Source organism: Polypterus senegalus, chromosome 1 (genome assembly GCF_016835505.1).
Source record: "Polypterus senegalus isolate Bchr_013 chromosome 1, ASM1683550v1, whole genome shotgun sequence".
Lineage (NCBI taxonomy): Eukaryota > Metazoa > Chordata > Cladistia > Polypteriformes > Polypteridae > Polypterus > Polypterus senegalus.
The window spans coordinates 260,472,709-260,498,811 of NC_053154.1; the positions used below are offsets into that span (position 1 = coordinate 260,472,709).

The window sequence follows — 26,103 nt, forward strand, 5'->3', positions numbered from 1 at the left end:
TTATTAAAAATAAATAAATTGAGAACGTACATGTACACAAGTATTCACAGCCTTTGCCATGAAGCTCAAAATTGAGATCAGGTGCATCCCGTTTCCCCCTGATCATCCTTGAGATGTTTCTGCAGCTTAATTGGAGTCCACCTGTGGTAAATTCAGTTGATTGGACATGATTTGGAAAGGCACACACCTGTCTATATATGGTCCCACAGTTGACAGTTCACGTCTGAGCACAAACCAAGCATGAAGTCAAAGGAACTGTCTGTAGACCTCCGAGACAGGATTGTCTCAAGGCACAAATCTGGGGAAGGTTACAGAAAAAATTCTGCTGCTTTAAAGGTCCCAATGAGCACAGTGGCCTCCATCATCCGTAAGTGGAAGAAGTTCGAAACCACCAGGACTCTTCCTAGTTCTGGCCGGCCATCTAAACTGAGCAATCGGGGGAGAAGGGCCTTAGTCAGGGAGGTGACCAAGAACCCGATGGGCACTCTGTCAGAGCTCCAGAGGTCCTCTTTGGAGAGAGGACAACCTTCTAGAAGGACAACCATCTCTGCAGCAATCTACCAATCAGGCCTGAATGGTAGAGTGGCAGACGGAAGCCACTCTTTTGTAAAAGGCACATGGCAGCCCGCCTGGAGTTTGCCAAAAGGCACCTGAAGGACTCTCAGACCATGAGAAACAAAATTCTCTGGTCTGATGAGACAAAGATTGAACTCTTTTGTGTGAATGCCAGGCGTCATGTTTGGAGGAAACCAGGCATCGCTCATCACCAGGCCAATACCATCCCTACAGTGAAGCTAAGTGGTGGCAGCATCATGCTGTGGGGATGTTTTTCAGCGGCAGGAACTGGGAGACTAGTCAGGATAAAGGGAAAGATGACTGCAGCAATGTACAGAGACATCCTGGATAAAAACCTGCTCCAGAGCTCTTGACCTCAGAAAGGGGCGACGGTTCATCTTTCAGCAGGACAACGACCCTAAGCACACAGCCAAGATATCAAAGGAGTGGCTTCAGGACAATTCTGTGAATGTCCTTGAATGGCCCAGCCAGAGCCGACTTGAATCAGATTGAACATCTCTGGAGAGATCTTAAAATTGCTGTGCATCGACGATTCCCATCGAACCTGATGGAGCTTGAGAGGCACTGCAAAGAGGAAAGGGCAAAACTGGCCAAGGATAGGTGTGCCAAGCTTGTGGCATCATATTCAAAAATACTTGAGGCTGTAATTGCTGCCAAAGGTGCATCGACAAAATATTGAGCAAAGGCTGTGAATACTTATGTACATGTGATTTCTCAGTTTTTTTATTTTTAATAAATTTGCAAAAACCTCTTTTTTCTGAGGAAAAAAATGAATTTAATCCATTTTGGAATAAGGCTGTAACATAACAAAATGTGGAAAAAGTGATTCCCTGTGAATACTTTCTGGATGCACTGTATGTCCACAACAGTGTATACATATTTAATTCACAACTGACTAGTCACAGAAAAGAGGAATTATGGTCATCATTGGAAATGTAAAGATATCAATAAGGAATCCTGCAACAGAAGACACAACAGAAAACTAACAGTATCAGAAACCTTCTGCATGTGCCTTATTATTTATACATGGCTAGTGTTATTAGGATCTATCCATCGATCCATTTTCCAACCTGCTGAATCCGAACACAGGGTCATGGGGGTCTGCTGGAGCCAATCCCAGCCAACACAGGGCACAAGGCAGGAACCAATCCTGGGCAGGGTGCCAACCCACCGCAGGACACACACAAACATCTACAATAATTTTAATATAAATGAAAGATTTTGCCTATATGCTATTAGTTGTTCATCCCAGGTATAGGATATCACAATAGGTTTTTATAACACATTGTTTTCGACATTCAAAAAATAAACTTAATTTAGTTACGTGTAAAAATTTCCAAATAAATGTATCTATTTCAAAGTCAGTTCTAATTAGTTACTCTAACCAGAGTAGAAGAAATTAAGTGAACATAACCAACCAGTCATTTATTTAGTTAAAAAAAGCAGTGAAAATAAAATTTTTTAAACCAAATTACTGAATATATAGTAAACAAAATTTAAATATGCTGATAGCCTGCATTACGATAATATCTTATCAATCTTAATTGGAAATGGACATGTTTGTGGATTGCCTTAAAAGAGCTGCACTTCTCTCTACAGGAAAGAAACATTTGCAGTTTTGTCGCTTATATTAATAACAATCTAGGACTCTGAACATCCTTAATAAAACGTCTGTGTGTTTTCTATATATGTGAAAGTGATTCACAAAAAAAAACCCATTTAGCATTAATTGTTTATGACTGCTTAGATTGTTCATATATTTGCGAAGAGTTTCTTAAATTAACATCATTGCCAAAAATTTAATCTAACACCAGCAATACTGAAAATACTAATTTATCCACAGTATAACGTATGTATTAATAAATACATGATAACCACAACTTACAAGAATCATTGTTGCAGAGGTCCTCTCCTTTGCCACAGTATTGTTTGCCCTTTGTTCGAAGGTTAGCTTTCACAGGACATGTTTCACTGGGCTTAAGAATTAAACTGAATATCTGCTTTCCCGTCCACAATCTTATTGGCTAATTAATTAAAGACAAAGACTATTAAATGGGTAATTAGCATGATATTAGCATACAACAATTTAATTATAGTACAGTTTTACCCACATTAATAATATGTAATATTGGTTTTAATTATGTTACGTACCTTCAAAATAGCTGGAGGAGGAAGGCAAACTTTTATTTTCTCATCTTTTCCGACAAGAATAGAAGCAATAATTTGACAGGCCTTTGCTCTATCAAAAAAAGTATCTTTCAGAGTCAAAAGATAAGCACCTAAATGTACAACAAACATCAATGAAAATTTGCATCATTATGTATTTTTTGGCATAAAGGCAAAAAGAAACATCAAAATGTAGAATAGACAACAAGTTTTTATGTACTGAAAAGTGCCTTGTCAAGTATCATTTCATTTATGTTGCAAAACTTGCATACATATATATACATATACACATATACATACATATACACATATATACATATATATACATATATACATACTATACATATATATACATATATACATACATACATATATACATATATATACATATATATACATATATATACATATATACACATATATACATATATACATATATATACTATACATATATATATATAAATACATACATATATACATACTATACATATATATATATATAAATACATATATATATATATATATATATATATATATATATATATATATATATATATATATATATATATTGCTCAAAAGAATTAAAGGAACACTTTTAATCAGAGTATAGCATAAAGTCAATGAAACTTATGGGATATTAATCTGGTCAGTTAAGTAGCAGAGGGGGTTGTTAATCAGTTTCAGCTGCTGTGGTGTTAATGAAATTAACAACAGATGCACTAGAGGGGCAACAATGAGATGACCCCAAAACAGGAATGGTTTAACAGGTGGAGGCCACTGACATTTTCCCTCCTCATCTTTTCTGACTGTTTCTTCACTAGTTTTGCATTTGGCTACAGTCAGTGTCACTACTGGTAGCATGAGGCGATACCTGGACCCTACAGAGGTTGCACAGGTAGTCCAACTTCTCCAGGATGGCACATCAATACGTGTCATTGCCAGAAGGTTTGCTGTGTCTCCCTGCACAGTCTCAAGGGCATGGAGGAGATTCTAGTAGACAAGCAGTTACTCTAGGACAGCTGGAGAGGGCCATAGAAGGTCCATAACCCATCAGCAGGACCAGTATCTGCTCCTTTGGGCAAGGAGAAACAGGATGAGCACTGCCAGAGCCCTACAAAATGACCTCCAGCAGGCCATTGGTGTGAATGTCTCTGACCAAACAACCAGAAAGACTTCATGAGGGTGACCCAAGGGCCCCATGTCCTCTAATGGGCCCTGAGCTTACTGCCCAGCAGCATGCAGCTCATTTGGCATTCGCCATAGAATACCAGAATTGGCAGATGCACCACTGGTGCCCTGTGCTTTTTACAGATGAGAGCAGGTTCACCCTGAGCACGTGACAGAAGTGAAAGGGTCTGGAGAAGCCATGGAGAACATTATGCTGCCTGTAACATCATTCAGCATGAGCAGTTTGGTGGTGGGTTAATGATTGTCTGAGGAGGCATATCCATTGAGGGTCACACAGACCGCTACAGGCTTGACAAAGGCACCTTGGCTGCCATTAGGTATCAGGATGAAATCCTTGGACCCATTGTCAGACCCTATGCTGGTACAGTGGCTCCTGGTGCACGACAATTCCTGGCCTCATGTGGTGAGAGTATGCAGGCAGTTCCTGGAGGATGAAGGAATTGATACCATTTACTGGCCACCACACTTTCCTGACCTAAATCCAATAGAACACCTTTGGGACATTATGTTTTGTTCCATCCAATGCCACCAGGTTGCACCTCAGACTGTCGAGGAGCTCAGTGATGCCCTGGTCCAGATCTGGGAGGAGATCCCCCACAACACCATCTGTCATCTCATTAGAAGCATGCACCGATGTCGTCAGGCATGTATACAAGAACACAGGGGCCATACAAAGTGCTGCGTACAATTTTAGTTGCTGTAATTAAATTTTGGCAAAATGGACTAGCCTGCCACATAATTTTTCACTCTGAATTTTGGGGCGTCTTTGAATTCAGGGCTCTGTAGGTTGATCATTTTCATTTCCATCAAACGATGTGGCATCCTTTCGTTCCTAACACATTACCCAGTCTATATCAGTATAGATATCCAGGAGGATTTCTTTTTCCCCATTGAGATCTGATGTGTTTTCAAAGTGTTCCTTTAATTATTTTGAGCAGTTTATATATATATATATATATATATATATATATATATATATATATATATATATATATATATATATATATATATATATATATATATATATATATATATATATATATATATATATATATATATATATATATATATATATATATATATATATATATATATATATATATATATACATATACATATACATATATATATATATATAGACACACACACATACATATATATATTTTTTTTTGTTTAAATCTTACAAAAGATATGTTGTACTTTTGCTGACAAAAGAGACAAACAGAAACAAAGCTAGTATGTAAATGTTTTCAGTTATTATCAAATGATATCTCAATTAGAATTTAACTAAATAGCTTTTAATAATATAAGAATTTCAGTCAAGCAATCTGCACTGAGGAGAAGGTATTATAAAAGTAAACACCACTGCAATTTAAAAAGCAAACAACTGCGCAAACCTGTAAGGAAATCCTGAATAGCAGCAATAAGTGGTTCTCCATTTCGTGGGGTTACTAAATTAGCTTTAGTCTGCAATCAAAAAGAAGCATACATTATTATAAGTGCTGTGTCAGTTTATACTTTATAATATTGAGTATACTTTAAAAAAAATCAGCAAAATTACATTATAAACCAAGAAAGAAATTTAGATATTCAAATTATTTTATCAGTAAAGCATAGTGCATTTTTGTAAACATGCACTTTTCTGTATAGTTAAAGCATAAACAAAATCAACAGTCACATCGCAAAATCCAGTCATGATTAAGTGATGCCAGTACACTGCAAGACAAACACACACACACACACAATCAACTAGTAACTTCAAATGGGTCAAGTTATACTTGTCAGTCAAACCATGTCTTTAGATTGTGTGGAATAAACTCGCTCTGACTAATAAAGGAATTATACAAGCTGACATGCTAACTTACCCCCATGAGAACAAGGGCTTCTGCTTTTGCCTCTTCAGTTTGCGGTAGATGAAGATTCATTTCATCTCCATCAAAATCAGCATTATAAGGTGTGCAGACACATTCATTAAATCGAAATGTTCTATGAGGCTTAACCCTTGCCTGCAAAAATCACATAAACAGTTAATTATGCAAGATATTTTTCTACTACCCACAGAGGAATAGGGAAATTAAAATATGAATATTAAACAAAGAATAAAAGTCTTCATCAAATATTGGGGTTGTGATATGGGAAGGACACCCATACCTCTAAAGATATAGAAATGTAAATTACAAATGTATTCTGTTCTCTTACTGCAGCAATGTCCATACTTTTAAAATGTGCTATGAAAAAAATAATTAAGGAACAATTTTAACAATGTTCAGGAACATCTGAACTTAATATCTAATTAATACCACACTTTAGGTAAGCAAATGGCAATTTAAAGTACGGCAAATTAGTTTTACACAATACATTAAAAAATACTGCTTAAAATAATTAACCTTATAGAGAAATTTTCCTGAACTGTAATACATACTACAGAGGGATGTGGAGTATATTTGCCATGTAATTTGATTTTGCTTCTTAAATAATGTTACAAATTTGAGAAATAGGTGACATGACTTTTTCATAGATTAGTAGCAATAATTCAATCCCTAACTGAAAGAAGTTTGGCTAAAAGGGGGGTCTTACAGACAACTTAAATAAACCAGAAAATGGGAATTTTCTTAAAGAGGAGGAAGCAGTTATAAAGCATCAGGTCAGTAGGGTGGAAGGTAGAAAAGGCAGTCACACCCATTACCTGGGCAAAACAATCTTAAATGAACTAATAGATTCCATCAGCCCAAAAAAACTGGAAAAAGCAGCGGACGAGATCAAAACATTCAAGTATTTTTCCATTATTTTAGGCTGCACCCCAGATCTAAGCCACAAAGAACAGCTGTCAAAATCAGGATTGTTACACTTGAGGAAATACCACAAATTAAAGAACATTTCATGGGATTTGTTGTGGCAGAGGAGTCAACAGTGGGAAATTTATAATTTCATGCTCAAAAGGCAGGAGGAGCTTAACATCCCTTTTGAGGACTGCAGAAGACAGTCCTATGACAACAGTGCTAATATACAGGAAATGAATAAGGTGTTCTGTCCCATGTGGTGCCCACACTTTAAATCTTGTGGTAGCTGATGTTGCTAAGAGTTCACAAGAGGCCACTGGCTACTTTGCATATTTAATAAAATTATTTAAACTCTTTTCAGCCTCCCCCCACAGACGGAATATCCTGCTGAAACACACCACAATTTTACTAAATCTATGGGCAGAGACAAGGTGGAAAAACAGAATAAAAAGCATCCAGGCAGTAAGGTACCAGGCTCAGAGACACTCTTCTGGAGGTGAGGTACGCTACTGCAGACCCTATGGTGAAAGTTGAAGCTTAGGCTTTGGCTGAGGAGATTGGTTCTTTCCATTTTTAAATTTACACAGTCATATGATAAGACATCTTAACCAAGATCCAGCATGTAAGTAAACTCATGAAGTCACCCTCTATGCAATTAGATGTAGCTGTTGATTTGCAAATAAAAACAAAAGATTCCCTCACAACCTACAGAAACACTGGATTCTCTGATGTACAGTTAACTGCAAAGGAGATGTACAAGTAAGTGAATGTAGAGACTGTAATAAAACAAAATCGGCTAAGAACCACCAAAAGGTTCTTCGGATATGAAGCACCAGTAGATAAGTCTATTTGTGATGCACTTAATAAAATGAAAACCATTTTAATGTGGTTGTGGATATGGCACTGTCTTCACTTCAAGAGAGATTTCAAAATCTCTCTGAAAGACACATTTGGGGTGCTTCTCAGCTTCCCAAGCATGTCAAATGAACAGTTGCTTGAGCACTGTCAAACTCTTAGCACTGCTCTAACCCATGATGAGCAGCCAGATATTAATGTCAGGGAACTTGCAACTTCCAAATTTGCCATCAAAAAACCTAACAAATGTGGAACCTTTCAACTTGTTGCATGTAAAAATGATAATAGAAATCTACCACAATATGTAGATTGCTCTAAGAATCTCTGCCACTCTTTCAGTTACAGTGGCTTCTGCTGAAAGGATCTTCTCTAAGCTCAAACTCATCAAAACATATTTAAGATCTTCAATGGCAAAAGAACATCTCAAAGAAATTTCCATCATTAGTACAGTAAAAATCATGCTGTATCACAACAAGTTTCTTATGGCAATGTTATTGATGACTTTGCTGGAAGAAAGGCAAGGTGGGTAAAACTTACTTATATTGCCCTGTGGTCTGCATAATAGTTTTTTTATTTTATTTTGTGAACTACCCTATTAAATGTTATTTTTTTTTAATGCCAATTTTCACTTTAATACATTTTTTGTTGTTACTGTTAAAATAAAGAAAAATTCAAAAGACAAATCTATGCTCTTTCTATCTGAATGTATGCGTATAATTATTTATGGTGAAACTAACCACAATGTAAGGGGCACCTGATAAAAATCTTGCCTAGGGCACCGAAATTGGTCACAGCCTGCTCTGCTGTTACCCATGGGTGTAATAATAAGCCAACTATGCTGTGAAATGTTGAAACAAAAAGATGCCACTGATAATGATCCTGACAACTTGTTATAGCTCATTTTTAAAGCCAGTGCCCTCATCTTTCACACAGCAGCCCTCACGACAACTGCCAAAGCTGTCCAATAAAGCACTGTTCTCAGGGGTTTCTGGGAATTGTCAGTCCATTTAAATTGGAAGGAATTAACATCCATCAGCAGTTTTCTGCAACTGGTCACAAAACCCGCAAAATAATATCCATTTAACTATTGATGTCAAATCCGCAAATAAACACATCCGCGAATAATAAACCCACATATCACAAGGGCCGATCTGTATATATGGTTTTAATTTATTCTTGGTCATCACAGATGCTGGTGAATACAAATGTGTTGCATTTTTCTTTGGACATGCATTTAAGTATTCCACAGTACTCTGACAAATGTTTTGCTGCTGCTGCTGCTATTACTACTACTGAAACATACTCTATAGTGTCTTGATTGTACACTGAAACAAATCGAGTACAGTGAACCACATACACAATATACTGAAATGGAAATACTTTATAGAATACATTTATAAAATCTAAATTATGTAAGTGAAGCATTTTTTAACATTGCGTATTTGTTTCCCCCATGCAATTTATGAAGAAATTGTTAAAAGATACATGTTAAGAGGACAAACAATATCTGTCCTTGGTTATTAAGGATAATGTTGCAGGCCAGTGACTGTTGGAGTATTGTAATTGCACTAATGAAAATGTGCCAAGATGTAGATCTTAAAAGCATAATGGCCACAGCTACCTGTTTTTCAGCTATTGAATGATTGCCAAGATTAGGCAAATTAAGGCATTCATTTGACAAAAACCTTATGATTAAATGAGCTTTAGTACAGAGAGTAAAAAAAATTGCAATGTTCTGTGCATGTGTTTAAATATCCAGTATAGCTATTTCAAAAGAGTGGATGCATTTCTCTATATAATAGAATATACAATTGAATACCAGAGATTTAATATTTAATAACATTTCATACTATTTTGTTATTAAAAAAAGATGAAGAAAAGGCCATCTTACATTTGATCTGTATCTATAAGGATAAAGATTTCATTACAAAAAAGTCAAAACATATACAAAACTTTAGGGCAGTAGATACCCAAGAAAATGTAACCATTTTGTACTGTATAATCATATAAGATGGGAATGAATCCCAAGTACTTCTTAAATCATGGCTGACCTTTTTTCAAAACCACTTTTTGGTAGGGGAAGTAGCCATTATGAATTTGGAAAGAAAATACGTTCATCTTTACAATTTGTTGCATGTTACTTGCAAGAAAGAATATCAAAACACTCTGTACTTGTGGATTCTATAAGAAGAATTATAAATATTGTGTAGCTGTTTTTATAGTACTGATAAACATTACAATCTATTGTGAGTGAAAACTAACAGTTTGGCATATTTCAACAATACATGGAGACAAAAGTACATTACATGCAAAACTGAGAATCTGATCACAACAATGGTTCAATAGCATTACTTCGCATTTAAAAAAAAAATTAAATAGAACGATTCAACATTTAATTACAAATATATGATATATTCAACCAGCAGCAAATAAGCAATAGTTCCATTAGCGCTATTTTAAAGAAAAGCCAAGCAAAATGACACCTTTTATTGGCTAACTAAAAAGATTACAATATGCAAACTTTCGAGGCAACTCAGGCCCCTTCTTCAGGCAAGATGTAATACAGAAACTGGAGTTCCCTGTGTTTATATACACTCTAGGACACGAAACAACATTGGTAAATCTTTAAATGAGAAATCTTAAATGTAAAAAAATAATAGCTTCATTCAGGCTAGGGTTAATTTAACAAGAGAGAGAAGAACAATTTATGGTCAAGATCTATGAATAAGATAACTGTCCAACAAAGTCTTTTGAAGTTTTTGATGAGTTTTTCAATACAATGTGGATCTGTAGACAGGCTGTCTGTGTCATTCTGAGAGATGTAAACAACCCTCATATCTGGCCATAAAACTCTTGTCTTTATTCAAGCCATGTTGTAATGTATTAAATTTTAGCATGAGTTTAACTTCCCATTCTTTTCTCTCTTGCTGTGTTTTGAAGTTGCCCATAAGCACTGTGACCTTAAAGTCCCTCTCACAGTGTCCATGAGTGGGCCGCTACAGGAACATCTGTGTTGCCATGTTTAATGTGGAACTTGTGTAAATTCATTCTCTGGCGGAGTGTTTGTCCAGTTTCTCCCACATAGAGTGCAGTGTCAGGACATTTCATGCAGAGAATTAGGTAGACCACATTAGATGATCTGCAGGAAAATGATCCTTTTATGTGATGTTCAAGTCGGCAGTGTGGTATAACTATATGGTCTGTATTATAAATGTAGGCATGCAATTTTAAATAAATAAAAGAGAAATCTAAAGTGCATGTAAACTACTGCAGTCAAATTATTCATATGTTTTTTACTGTCTATCCAATAACTAATTTAAGCAAACTGCAAGTAGAGAAAATTAAAAAGGTGAACAGTATTAGAACCTTACAATATGAGCCATGATGCTGAGTTTGTGGAGGGAAGGTTGCCTGTTAAAGAGAACAATATCTCCATCTATCATGTGTCTTTCCACTGTGTCTCCAAATTTTAATTCCTGTGCCATCTTCTCTCTATTACCGTATTTCAGAAACCTAAAGAAATAAAACATTAGATATTTAACACTGATGAAATAGATTACAGTACTAACAAAACTAACAAAAATGTCTAAAGTGCACTCACAAAAATCCCAACACTCATGTATGCAACATTCTTTTCACTTAACACTGTTATGACTTAAATTAATTTTTCAATGAATGGCATAATTAAGTCTGGTTTGCTTTTAACTTATCTGTGTTGTATATAAACAAAAGAAACATTTATCTAAACTGAATACAGACATTAACATATGACATAATTCAAGAAAGAGCAACATTTGTAATATACACTATTACAAATATTAATTTCACTCCAGCAATTAAACCATTACCTGATAGACTACATGTGGGATTAAAAAAATAGAATCTTTAAAGCATCACTACTCACTAGTAGTCATTCAGTTTGAGTAGTTATTAATAACAGATTATTAATACATCTTACAAGACTTCAAAATACGCATTACAGAATAACAGACAGACCAAAAATCAGCTAATTGTTTTTAAAGTAACAGAACAATATACTTGTTTAATTTGTGACATTTTCATTACCAACGGTTAGTGTGAATGAACTGGAATGACTGAAATATAGGATATAACTAAAACCATAAACATAAAGGGAACAAAATTGGTATTAATAAAGAAAAACCCTTATGTTTTGCTATCTGAGATTGGAACAAATAAACAAACTGCACTTTCCTAAAGCACCATACCCACTTGAAAAAACATTTACTCACCTTTTCATGTTAGTATGGCGTTGCTGAATGAAATTTGCTCCAGGATGAACTTCGGGGCCATTTCGTACAAGTGTCCGCAAAAAATCAATGTTAGCTTTGTTCACCTACAAGAACAATAACTTTTTTCAGCAACTGATCAAATTACTACTTTTTTTTTTTTTTTAAATAAAGACATGAACAATACTTGATAAACAAAAAGATTACCTTTTCAGGATAAGTCAATATTTTGGCAACATGTACAGGCACTGCTACTTCATCAATACGCAAGTTTGGGTCAGGTGAAATGACTGTTCTTCCAGAAAAATCGACTCTTTTTCCTGATAAATTTCCTCTGAATCTTCCTAATAGAGTTGATGAAAAAATCATGGGAATTTAAAACAATTTTCAAAGCTACATAGTCTAAGAAATTCTGCATAATGTTCTTTATGTACTGAAAGCAATATACTGAACATTTTAATGTTTAAAACAAACTATTGGGAAGAACCTAACCTATGTACAATGTACCCAATAAAACTAATACAACACATAATTCCATATCAGTCTCAAACATAAAAACCTCTACAAAGAAAATGCAATCTGTTACTATACCTGTGCATTGCTGAAAATCAAGTTATAACCTCTCAATGGTAATAGGGACTACTAAGGAGGTACTGAGTGATTTGGAAATTGTACAGGAATAAGTACTGCCCAGATTAAATAGGCTGAAGTCAAATATATCACAAGGACCAGTTAATATTAATTCTTGTGTTCTTAAGGATATTGGTCAGTACAAATATAAAACCAGGACACTTATTTTTTTGAAAGTTACTGTGCACTGAGGAAATTCCAACAGACTGGAAAATAGCAAATATTATCCCATTATATAAAAATTGAAACAGACAGATATAAGTAACTATAGGCCATTAAGCTTAACATGCATCACAGGTAAATTAATGGAAAGAATTAAGGATAAAATTGAGCAACTCATTGTAAGAAAAGGAGTTTTACTGAACAGTCAGTATGGATTCAAAAGAAAGAGGTCCTGTTTAACTAATATGCTGGAGGAATTCTATGAGGAGGCAACAAACGTATATGATCATATTGGGGCATATGATATTATTTATCCTGACATTCAGAAAGAATCTGATAAGGCCCCACATGAGAGGGTGGGCAACAAATAAACTAGGTGGGAATTTTCGGTGAAGTTAAAAGTGCTGTCCCCACAGGAGCAAGTGCTAGGACTGCTGCTATGTTTAACATTATATATATATATATATATATATATATATATATATATATATATATATACAGACACACACACAGTGGGTACGGAAAGTATTCAGACCCCATTCAATTTTTCACTCTTTGTTATATTGCAGCCATTTGCTAAAATCATTTAAATTAATTTTTTTCCTCATTAATGTACACACAGCACCCCATATTGACAGACAAAAAAAGAATTTTTGAAATTGTTGCTTATTTATTAAAAAATAAAAACTGACACTACTATTGGCCCAACTGTGACACTGGACCATGCTTCAAGATATACCATACAAATGACATACAGTACTTTGACAGTATATATGGTATTAGCATTATTTTTATTATATTATTCATTATTTTTTGTATCATTATTATACTTTCTACAGTTCTGACTTTTTAACTTTTAGTTTTTTGCATGTGTTATAGTAGAAAGATCACATTTAATAAATATGTAATTTTTCATGCCAAAAAATGCAATGCTTTTAACATGTTTTTTCAACAGGAAATGTAACACTAAGGAGGTGGCAGTGTACTTTTTGTGTATAATGTTTGGGACTACAGGTAATTTCACTATGACAAACCACTTAGCAGAAAAATAACAGTCACATCACATTACTTTAATGGTAATATGATGTTAAGCCAGCATGTTAAGATAGACTGAAGCAACAGAACAAGCTCACTTGTAGTGTTACAGGTTCCATCATTTTCTACCATCCATTATAAGGACCAAACAACAAAACAGCACTTTTGAGTAATAAACTTCAAAACAGTTTTAGTGCCAGAAGCAACACACAAGAACACTTTAAATGATTTTCACAATTTTTCGATCAATCACCATGTGTCTCCCTTTCCCCACAGGGCTCTGACTTTTGGTATCAAAAGCCTGAACCTCCTTGGACGTAAGGCAAATCACGGCAGGAACAGTGACTACCATAACTACCCTTGTATAAGTCAGGTCTTAAAATCTGAAAAAAATCAATCATAAAATCAAACCCAACTAATACGGCCATTCAAAAATGCAACACTTAATTTTTTTTTTTTTTTTTAACTTCATTTTGCTTCCTTCAATCTCACACCACTTTCTCGGACACATCGAATTTTGTTGCAGCAGCGCAGTTACCAATTTCTTTCGCCACGTCAACGACTTTTAATTTAAAACCAGCCTCATATTTTCCTCTGTTCGAATGCTCCATCATAGACAAGGAATGCTCTTATGATAAAGGTGTATGAGATACAAAAAACACAGAACAGTGCAAACTTCGCTTCAAAATAGTTTGGATATTACCGTGTGGTCACGTAGGCACAATACATAGAAAAAAAGGCAGTGTACTCCATGGTTACTCTCTCAGTTGGGCGTTAGCATATCAATCCCTTGGACCAACAGCGTGAGTTTTCCGCATTCGACTTATATGAGCGACATTATAAAATACAGTCAATTATACAGTAAGCCCCGACTTATCCGTGGGAGAACTTAAATGCTAGTATATATGGTAAACTGATTCCAAGACTGCAGTGAATGAGGTATGAGGAAACATGTTGTTTTGAAAACAGCTGAGCCTTTTCAGTTTAAGCAAAAGGAGATTAAGAGGTGACATGATTAAAGTGTTTAAAAGTATGAAGTGAATTAGTGCAGTGGATTGAGACTGCTACGTTAAAATGATTTTGACAAGAACATGGATAAGCAGTTGGAAACTTAAGGGTAAATTTTGCACAAACAGGTTTTATTTTTCACAGAGAGAACCATAAACACGTGGAACAAGTTACCAAGTAGTGTAGTAAACAGAAGGACTTTAGAGAACTTCAAAACTCAACTTGATGGTATTTTGGAGAAATTAAGTGGATAGGACTGGAAAGCTTTGTTGGGCTGAATGGCATTTTCTCATCTAAATTTTTCTAATACTTTTAATGTTATAATCAGTTGTTCTCAGATTTAGTCATAATGAAGCAGTTTCACAAAACTAATGATTCACCCTTAATTATAACTGATTCAAATATTTAATTTGCTAAACATTTTTCTTCTCTTATAATGAGATAATGGCATGAATATAATTCTGCTTTGTTATTTAATTTCTTTAGCATTTACTGATTATCACTAAATAGTCAGTGTTCACTTTCAAATAGGAGCAAACTTCTCAGAAAAAGGTAACAATTGTAAAAGAAAGTTGCGTATTCAAAGCTTTAGCAAGAAGTAGAACATTCTGAATTTCTCCTAAATGTAAATATCATACTAGCAAATTAAGAGAAAAAGGTCCAGATAATTAGAACTAAGAGTGCTCATTGATTTGTGACACAGGTTAGAATAAAACCTTAACCTACAGAGGTACACCAGGAATCATTTTAAGAAATACTGTTGCATACAAAAAAAGACTGCTGCATGAACACAGTGCTCCATCTGGTGGAAAAACTACAATATTTTCAATCAGTGAAATGTTTATTTGTTAGGACAAAATGTTACAGACTATTGCAATTTTCAGGTTTATGATTTACAAATGTGCCTAATTCATGGATCTGCCATCAATAATTCATTGGAAATTTTGTGAGTTTTGCAGCCTACAATGGAAAACCATAGACAATGTGCTCAGGGCTAGAAAATGTAAGGAAAACAAAAACGGCTAGCGTGCCATAAATGCATAAAACATATGCGATATTAATAATTTTTAACATTTACTCGCATAAATAGATACAAAAATTTACTATAAGTTCATTTTTGTAAAAAGTTACAGCTCAATAACAAACTGCAGAACCACGCACATTGTCTGGGGGATGTCACACATATTTGTCTCGGAAACCACCCTCACACACGATTGCTTACACAGTGATCATTCTATCTCACAACATTTTGCATCTTCTTTAACGCAAAACAAACTTAGAATATAATCATGGGTCCAAAAAAATAGTGCTTCTAAAAGCACTCACAAGAGACAGGAGTGATGACCCTACAAAAAAAGTGTATTATTGAATATCTTTTGGTTATTGAAGTCAGATGCTGTGGCTGGTGGCCAGTAAGGAACATCACAAAAAAGAACAGAAAATGCATGAAGCCACTGCAGCAGCTACAACAACAGGTAGGGACGGGTCAGGTCAGGTCAGATTGGGGATTATGCACTGGTACAGCGTGTTGCCGCACCCCACCAGATGATGAAATAGCTTGGGAACCCGGTTCACAACCCTCCTGGATCCAGTCCCACCCTTCAGAAATTACCATCTATCTGCTGCAGCAGATGTTACATGGGTGTCCCCTTGGCCTAGTCCAGTCACTTGTGTCCTCAATAGTGAGAACCCTGCGAGCCGGATCACCCACGGGGAATAACATCATTTGGCCGTAGAGCTGTAACTGACATTCCCTCACAATGCAGGTAATGTGCTTCATTCAGAACTCCTTGAGCAACCACTCGTTTGACACAAAGTCAAACCAGTGGTACCTAAGGATTTTCTGAGGAGACATAGTACTGAAGGAGTCCAGTTTTCATCTCTGGTCACTGGATAACGTCCATGTCTCACAACCATATAGCAAAACAGGAAGCATCAGGAATGTAAAGACTTTGACCTTTGTCCTTTTACAGAGATATTAGCAGCACCACACACCCCATTCCAGCAACCCAATCTGTCTACTGAGTTCATTGAAGAGTCACCAGAGACATGAATGTCACCTCTCTACTGACAGACATACTGCTGATATCTGTGCCCAATAGGTCATTAAAGGCCTGGATATTGGTTTTTATCCAGGACACTTACAAGCCCAGACACTCAGACTCCTTATCTTACTGCAGATGTTGAAGGACGCCAGCCTTCTAAGGAAGTATAGTTGGCTCTGTCCTCTCTTGCACAGAGCATCAGTGTTGGCAGTCCAGTCCAATTTGTATCCACTTGCACTGCCAGGTATTTATATGTCTGCACACAGTCACCTCTGATGATCACGGGGTCCATGAGGGGCCTGGGCCCCCTAAAGAAAGCAGGAGCAAGAACAACCCCTGATGAACCCTAGAATCAACTAGGAAAACACAGAGGTTCTTCCTCCACTATGCACAGCACTAACAGTACCAGTGTATAGGCTGGCCATGACATCCAGAAACTTGAGGGTAGCTTGATCAACTGAGTCGAAGGAGGACAGCCTTACCACCAGCCTGGAAAAGTTCACCCCGGATACCACAGATCCCTGCAGCGTTTCTTACCCTCAGCTGGTTCACCACCTGTGAAATCTCAGTGATACTGGGTGCTCCACAACTAATTGGAGAATAAGCGTCAAGAACCGTGGACCCAGAGACGTTCAACGTCCTAGCCAGAGGATCATCCTTAAGCAGTTGTTTAAAATAGCCAGCCTTGTAGGTCACAACTGCATCATCATCTGTAAGGACTGTTCCATCATCTGCCCTGACTGTAACCCTTAGAGGAACAGATTCAGATATATGAAATGCTTTGCGTCCTCTATAAGCAGGGGATGGGTCACTAAACTACAGATGTCTCACTTGCTCACAGATTCCACTAACAAATGCCTCCTTATTTGCCCTCAGAGCACTTGCAGACATCATTTTTAGTTCCTGGTACAGACCAGAGTTGTCACCAACCCATGTGCTGAGATTCCTGTCAATGAAATCCAGGGTGTCCTGCAAGATGAAATACCTCATTCTGAGAACACCGGCCACACTATTACAAACCTCAGCAACCTTCTGGGACTTGTCACGGAAGGTATCCCACATCACATTAGGATCAGCAGTCGAACCCAAGTCTAAAAGTTCCTCAAATGAATAGCGTGTAAACTCTTTAGAAACAGCCTGTTCTTGGAGTGTGGCCAGGTCCAGCCTCATTCTCCTAGTAGGTAGTAGCCTACTTGACCTAAGCTGGATCTTCAAAAAAAGTCAGTACTTAAAAAAGGTGTACCAAAAAATAATTTGAGCCACTAAATATATATTAAAAGCAAATATGTGTCAAAATAACCATGAAGTACAAAAATGCTTAATCATATTCCTGTTAAATAACTACAGTAGTTTTTGTACAAGATTTCTTATTCTAAAGGAATGTAAGAATCCTTACCGGATTTAACCAGTTTGCCATTTCAATCTGAATTACTAAAAGGAGGAGAAAAAAGTTTAGAAGAGATAGCTAATAACTGGAACTGTGCTGCACTTGGAGCAATAAATTATGCTATGTCCTAAATAAGGACTTGAGTTTGAAAGGTAGAGTAGGTAACTATGTACAAGGCATTCTGTTTGGCAGAACTTGGCTCTTTGTTGTACCTGCATAGGACATGGTAAGAGTTTGGGACCTGCTTTGGACTTGGAGTGACTCGAACACTGAAAAATAAGTAAATAAAAGATGAACAGACTCAGATAATGAAGATCTATCTTGCTTGTTCGGTTGTAGAGGTGGAATAGTTATAATATACAGAGTCACTAGGAGTTCAAGTGATATATATCTGCAAAATATACTAGGTATTATGATGGTGCAGGTCAGTGCCAAAATCACATTAACTTAATCGGGAGCCTTTGGAACCCACTACCATCGATAGCGTAACCAGATGGGCCACAGCAAGTGAGAACACAAACACAGTCAACGAGGGATGGGTGTAAACCAGTTGAACATTGCTTTTATTTAAACTCAGAATCACAAGTGTTCAAAATAGTGCAGTTAAAAATCCTCCAAAATAAAATAATCCATAAAAATAGTGCCCAAGTGAAGTTTAAAATCCTGGAAATAAATAATCCTTTAATGTGAGGTTAAAATCGGAGACCTTCTCCTATTAAAACACAATAAGCCTCAATGCTGCCTTCTAAAGGTGCAGCTGGAGAAGACATAATCCTGATAGGTCCAGTCAACCAGCAAATCCAGGCTCTGTTCCCTGCCACCCTTCCATCGGCATACACAGGGCTCAGAGTCTCTCTCCTGACCACCTGCCTCCATTCTTCCCAGCAAGGGCTCTCTCCATCTCCTGTTTCTTTTCCCTTTTTAACCATCGATCACTCCATCTGTCCTTTCCCTTTTCTGCCCCAACCATTACTCACCCCCAAAACCACTTTTTCTTTAAATGCGGGTTGGGGGTTTGGAGGCACAACTGCGGCAATCACAGCACCAGAACTAATTACCTTCGTGGGCAATCCTGCAAGTGTGCACAAAATGCAGGTTCGTCCGCTCCCACCTGCACTGAAGCCACTCCTGCCATGCTACCACACCACACATTATGACAAGAGTGTAGATGTTATTTATTGAGAGTGTATCAGAGCTGTGGATTTCTTACCACATGAACTCTTAAGATGCATTTATTTTACTATTATTTTTTTTAAACTGTAATGACAACATTGGATCAGAAAGTTATTTTTCTCTGCTGTGATAAAAATCAAAGTGACTTGCCACAAAAACCTAGAGCTCAGATTCTAATTTTTAATTACAGAAATTTCAGAACTCAGTAACATAATACTTTTAAACGTATTTCACCAAAAGTTAAGTAAAATCAACTTACAAGTCTCTGCATACCACTGCATTAGCAAACATTCACTAACGAGTGACAAATAATGACGAACCAGCACTCTCCTTTAATTTTAGATCTGTATTGTATACCTTTTTTGTGTATACTGATTTGCTGCCACATACTTATATTTTTATATACTTGCACTACCTGATCAACTCCTCTTATTTTCCATACAAGGTTTATTAGTGGCCTGATGCTTACAAATCAAGGCCAACATAACATAACTGATGATGTTGCTTCTAATTAAAAACAGGTTAACTTTTTTATAATCAACACAGAGACTGAACTGAGTTGCATAGTAGGCAAAAATGGTACATACAGAGATCCAGCCCAGCAATAAACAATCAAAATACCTTGCTTATACACATACACAACTCTCCTGTTTAGGGCCACTGTAGTTTCCTTATTTATTATAACAGTGTTGGCCAAAGACATAACAAAACATTTTTACATTGTAGACCTAAAAATGACTTGTTGTGTATTGTATTGCTATACCCATGGTATATATGTATTTCGTTTTATGCATTTTTCTATTGCAAATATAGAAACCTTTGAAAGTGAACTTCTTTTTTAGGTTATTACATGTTTAATATTTGAATACCACAGCATTGCTCATATTCCACTCAAAGCAGTCAGCTACCTGGAAACCACTTCCTTATCCCAAATGAGAGGGCAAATGATGGAAGAGAAGAAAAAACGTGCACATTCACATAATGAAAGATATGCCCAAGCTGACTGTAAAATACCACAGAAACAAAATCAGTGATTAATCAAAAAATGGCCAATAATCCTCAACAGAAACAACTGTGTATCATTTACAAACCTAATACTGTCTACAACTAGTCAAAAAAATGCCACTGATAATAACTTGCTTTGCAACATACAAACTGCAAATCTATTAACTTAACACTAGAATTACCAGAGCCTACGAAAAAACTCGTAATTCCGTCCCACCTTAAATCGCTTCTTAAATCCCTTCACACCTCTCCGCCAGCGTCCTTTGTCCTCTAAATGTGCCGATAAAAAGAAGCTAGGAGCAGCCGGCTATTCCATCCCCCCACCAATTTAGAACGTGCACGAACTTCTTCCAGCTCATGCCTTGATTGAGTATCTTGGAGTGAAGTAGAGTTTTAGAGTGGAAATAATAGATCGTTATTTGGAACACATGCATTTCATGTCTGTTCCATTTCTACAGTAATCTGTGTAAACACATTGTTAAAACAGAAACATTTTTTATATTCTAGTAATAGATGACAAAATGTAGGCATAAACTATATAATGTATGAAGCCTGAAGTCCAAATATCAAAGAAAAAGGTACAAATATAACACAACAATTGCGCTTTTATTCAAAAATATAACTGCAGAAACAAAAAGCTGCCTTAACATCCGACATTGACAGCTGTTTATTATAATTGCCTCTGTGGTTCAATAGAATCAGTTCCCGTTTGAAAATCAAAAGGTTGCGAGTTCGATCCTGCACCGCTCCGTTTTGAGAAGTAAACTGCTCTTAGTCTTACTATTTTAGAATAAAAGCATACATTTCATTTCGGTCTGTAACAGCCGGTGCAATTTATGATGCTTGTAAAGGTTAGCCTTTTTTTTTTTTATTATTCACTTTTCATTCCCTCAGTCACATTCAGAATCAATCCATACAACCCCATCTGATACGGCTGTTTTCACATAAAGACGCGCTATAGTTCTGCAGTGTACCACGATGCATACTAAAGCCCCCCTCCCCGCCAGGTTGCTGACACACAAACGCTGACGAAGCTGCCTTCTTCGTATCTCACCGTCACTTGATTTTCTTTTTATTCAGTTTTATCAAGTGTTCCTGCCAGTCCCCGCATGTTGCTGTATGCTGTTTCTTTTGTACTCCAGGACATGCAGAGGAGTGAATGGTAAAGAGCAGTAACTTCGGCGCTATATGCAATCATCAGACACTCCCCATCTGCCCGTTGTTTTGTTATACTTTAACACCAACATATGTTCCTGTGTTTGAGCATGCTCAAACGGGCATGCTCAAAAAATACATGTGTAATGCCACGAAAAGTAACTAATGCAATATTATTTGAAAACGAACAGAGTCAGATCAGGTGTGAATTTATGCAGGAACTGGAAATTCTCTGATGTGGGACCTTCCCCCAGGGAAGAAAGTACAGTGTCAGGTGCTCATTCAGTGTAATAGGAACCATAGCACAGAGAGGTGTGTACATTGCACAAGTACACGTGTCGTAAATGTAGGAAGGACGGTCCTTGAGTGTGTGGGAACTGTTAATATTTGAATGTGATGATTTTATATAGCACGGAATGGAAATCAGCACTTCTTAGCATTGCACCATGCAAGCTGTCGTATCAATCGCCTACTGTAACTTGCTTTCTTTTTTCTTCGGTTATACAGGTAGTCTTGAATAAAAGTGCACTTGTTTTGTTTGCGAAATGAAGTGTCTGCGTGCACTTTTCGTGGCATTACACGTGTATTTTTTGAGCATGCCCATTTGAGCATGCTCAAACACAGGAACATAAGTTGTTGTAAAAGTATAACAAAACAACGGGCAGATGGGGAGTGTCTGAGGATTGCATATAGCGCCGAAGTTACTGCTCTTTACCATTCACTCCTCTGCATGTCCTGGAGTACAAAAGAAACAGCATACAGCAACATGCGGGGACTGGCAGGAACACTCAATAAAACTGAATAAAAACAAAATCAAGTGACGGTGAGATACGAAGAAGGCAGCTTCGCCAGCGTTTGTGTATCAGAACCCGTTAGGCGTTAGTATGCATTGTGGTACACTGCAGAGCTATAGCGCGTCTTTAGTGAAAACAGCCGTGTCAGATGGGGTTGTATGGATTGATTCTGAACGCGACTGAGAGAATGAAAAGTGAATTAAAAAAAAAAAAAAGCTAACCTTTACAAGGATCATAAATTGCACCAGCTGTTACAGACTGAAATGAAATGTATGTTTTTATTCTAAAAAAGAAGGACTAAGAGCAGTTTACTTCTCAAAACGGAGTGGTCCAGGATCGAACTCGCGACCTTTTGATTCCAAGGCGAGAACTGCTTCTATTGCACCACAGAGGAAGTTATAATAAACAGCTGTCAATGTCGCATGTTAAGGCGGCTTTTTGTTTCTGCAGTTATATTTTTGAATAAAAGTGCAATTGTGTTATATTTGAACCTTTTGTGAAAATGTTTCTTTGTTATTTGGACTTCGGGCTTCATACATTATATAGTTTATGCCTACATTTTGTCATCTACTAGTAGAATATAAAAAATGTTTCTGTTTTAACAATGTGTTGACAAAGATTACTGTAGAAACGGAACAGACATGAAATGCGTGTGTTCCAAATAACGATCTATTATTTCCACTCTAAAACTCCACTTCACTCCAAGATACTCAATCAAGGCATGAGCTGAGAGAAGTTCGTGCACGTTCTAAATTGGTGGGGGGATTGAATAGACGGCTGCTCCTAGCTTCTCTTTATCAGCACATTTAGAGGACAAAGGAATGCTGGCAGAGAGGTGTGAAGGGATTTAAGAAGCAATTTAAGGTGGGACGGAATTACGAGTTTTTTCGTAGGCTCTGGTAATTCTAGTGTTAAACAGCATATCAAGGTGGAATGTATTTGCAATTTATTGTTTATCTTTTTACCTTGTTTTCCTTTGAGCCTCTGAACAAAGCCTCTAGTCCATTTCTTAGGTGCCATATTGAGAGGTATTCCTGAAAGTTCGCTGTTAATATAAAGAGCACACTGCAGCTGGAGAAAGTCCCAGTCTTCCATGATCATCTGAGTCTTCGCTCCAGACATTCGATGCTGGAAACAAAGATAAAGAGTTTCTCCAATTTGTTCATAATACACATTTCCATTTCACTGGGCATTACACTCTTAAAATCCACTACTGTAGGAAAAATTAGTGTACAATAAAAAAAAAAAAAAAAGGCATGGGTCATAGACGTATATCTAAAATAACATGGCAAAAGTGGTCACTGATGAAATCACCATTTACAAAGAATTTATTAATTAGAAATTTTTAAAAGATGACAGAAAAAAAAGTTTTTCATATTTTAAAAAGGCATACAAGATACCTTGAAACAATACAAACCTAAAGGTAAAAAAAAGTACTAAAAAAAATGACAAAAAGTAACATCTTAAAAAAAAATTAAATATGTACCTTTTTAATGACATCATTGAGGAAGATGATTTCTGTCAGTTTCATTGTCAAATCATCCTCATTGGTTCCTGATTTCAGGTCACTAATCACAGATGGTCTTATACACAGTGGGGGAACTAGCAACCGTGTCAGAATCAAATCACCAGGCTTACCCGCTTCTGGGTTCATCAAAAGTAACGGAACATCCTCTGAGGGAATCCTCTTAAATAAGTTAAGTACAACCAGTGGGTTAAGGTTTTCCTGAATAAAAAAGTTTAACAGATTTTAATTCTAATTTAGACTAAACATTAAGAAAGTTAAAGTATTTAAAATACAAAATCTTTAAAACATATATAAAAAAGCTTTGGTTATTTACCTCAACGGAAAAAAGATTGCAATGGCATTGCATCAAATACCATTTTTATTGTCTTTAAGCAGGATCAGCACAGGTCCAGCATTCTTACTTTCAGATTTTTCATAGGACAATGACATTGAATATGGTACTACCAAAATATTGCTGTTGCAGTGCGATTTTAGATGTAATGTCATCAGAGAAATAATACAAATATCTATCTAAAATCATTTGAGTGTATAACACTCCAAAAAACAAGTGACCTAGTGATGCAGGTGCTTAATGAAATCATTTACGGATTGGATCTCTCCCTTGGTATATTTTAGATATTTTATCTGTAAATTATAAACAGTTTTTAACTGAATTACATTAAGTATGGCAACATAATTGATTAAAATGTATTTTGTGAATGGCTGAACTCCATTCCCTTTCTAAAATTAAAAGATCCCTTTCCCATACCAAATTCTCACACCAGCCTGTCTGGCACCAACAACCATGCCACACTCAAAGTTACTTAAATCATCTTTCTTTCACATTGTGATGCTTGGTTTCAACTTGTCTTGTCTGGACAACGTCTATATGCCTAAATGCATTAGATGCTGCTATGTGATTGGCTGATTAGATACTTATGCTAACAATCAGTTAAATAGGTGTACCTAATAAAGTGGCCAGAGTGTGTATAATACTATACTCAGCAAAGAGTGATTTTTTTTTTCTTTAAAAGGAATGAAAAATTTAAAAAAGGAAAATATATTTACATTAATCACAATAAATATTACATGCCTTCAATGATTAGCAAAATTCTCTCACATTACTGACATTCTTTTGTGCAATTGCTTTATTGGTAGTTTATGTCCAATATTGACTTCAAAAAGCCCATTTAGAATCTCTGCTACAAGTCTTAACAGGACCAATTAAGTTTTAACTCCTGCAATTACTATGCCTGGCTAAGAATGCAATTTCTTACTAATGAGAACACCAAAACACTTACCTGAGCTCTGCCCAGCAATGATTCCACTTCTTTGTTGTGCTCTATTGCAATATCAAAAGATTGTAGAAAATCTGATACAACTGGATCAACAACTTTTTTGTTTGTCTTGTATTTCTCATGAATTATTTTGAGCAAACCACACTTTTTGACTGGGCCTGAAAATGCAAAATATTACCTATTAAGCTACATATGTACCAAGCTTTACAATGTAAGAAAAGGGCATATAAAAATAAACTGCAAGGTATGTGATGAGATCCATGAGAAGATCACAAAACATACAGTATATCAGTATATTAAAGCACTGTTGACTGTAGAAAGTTCAAAATGTTTACAAAATATAAATTCAGTATAAATTAAAAATATTAAACATTAAACAGCGAACTAACCATTGAAACTTCCACAGTATGAGCAAGTGTTTTTTTTCCGACACTTTTCTGAAATCTTCTTTTTCAAACCACGTTTCTGTAAGTATGTCAGCCCAGGTCTCTTCAAATAATCTAAAAATTGCTTCTTTTCTTCTTTTGACAGCATGATACGAGAGCAGGTTTTGCATATCATCTAAACATAAAAGGCAGATTTAAAATATTTCTTTTGATAATTACCACAATTACTACTTTATTTAAAAAGTTGAAACCACTGTCAATTATTTCATGATTTACTTATAATTAATTCTAATGTTTCTGCCACTGCCAAAAATATAAGCAATTGCCATGTGGGTTGACACTAAAGTCTCTGCTGTATATGCACAGCTAAATGTGGAATATCAGATATACAATTTTATTAGAAATTTCTGAGAAAAAAATAATAGGAATTTCCATACATTTTATTTACTGACTTGTTAACCGAATATAGGAAGCAATTAGTTTTAACAAGCAGACAATGCTGTCAAGAAAAGCCACAATTTTAATCAGTGACAATCTACTGCACAGATAACTACACAGCCAATTAAACTGCAATTGAGTTAAGAAAAAAAAAACTTTCTCTTTCCTCACCAACACTGAAAATCTTAGGAAGACATACTTGAGAAACTACAGAATAATATAAAGTAGTTTAAAGGCGGCAACTAGATGGATTGCTTTTGGAGCACAA

The 26,103-nt window shown here is 36.1% G+C and overlaps 1 protein-coding gene across 2 annotated transcripts in view; it reads right to left on the reverse strand.

Moving 5' to 3' along the window:
- Positions 1-26,103, reverse strand: part of polr3a (polymerase (RNA) III (DNA directed) polypeptide A) — a 107,033-nt gene that overhangs the window by 66,367 nt on the left and 14,563 nt on the right. For both annotated transcript variants that reach the window (XM_039772875.1, XM_039772883.1), the window contains exons 4-14: positions 25,401-25,572; positions 25,015-25,169; positions 23,693-23,932; positions 23,172-23,334; positions 12,020-12,156; positions 11,816-11,919; positions 10,937-11,078; positions 5,796-5,936; positions 5,328-5,397; positions 2,728-2,855; positions 2,462-2,600 (exon numbers count right to left, since the gene is read on the reverse strand). In XM_039772875.1, coding sequence (XP_039628809.1) covers positions 2,462-2,600; positions 2,728-2,855; positions 5,328-5,397; positions 5,796-5,936; positions 10,937-11,078; positions 11,816-11,919; positions 12,020-12,156; positions 23,172-23,334; positions 23,693-23,932; positions 25,015-25,169; positions 25,401-25,572 — 1,591 coding nt within the window. The remainder of the gene's footprint in view (positions 1-2,461; positions 2,601-2,727; positions 2,856-5,327; positions 5,398-5,795; positions 5,937-10,936; positions 11,079-11,815; positions 11,920-12,019; positions 12,157-23,171; positions 23,335-23,692; positions 23,933-25,014; positions 25,170-25,400; positions 25,573-26,103) is intronic.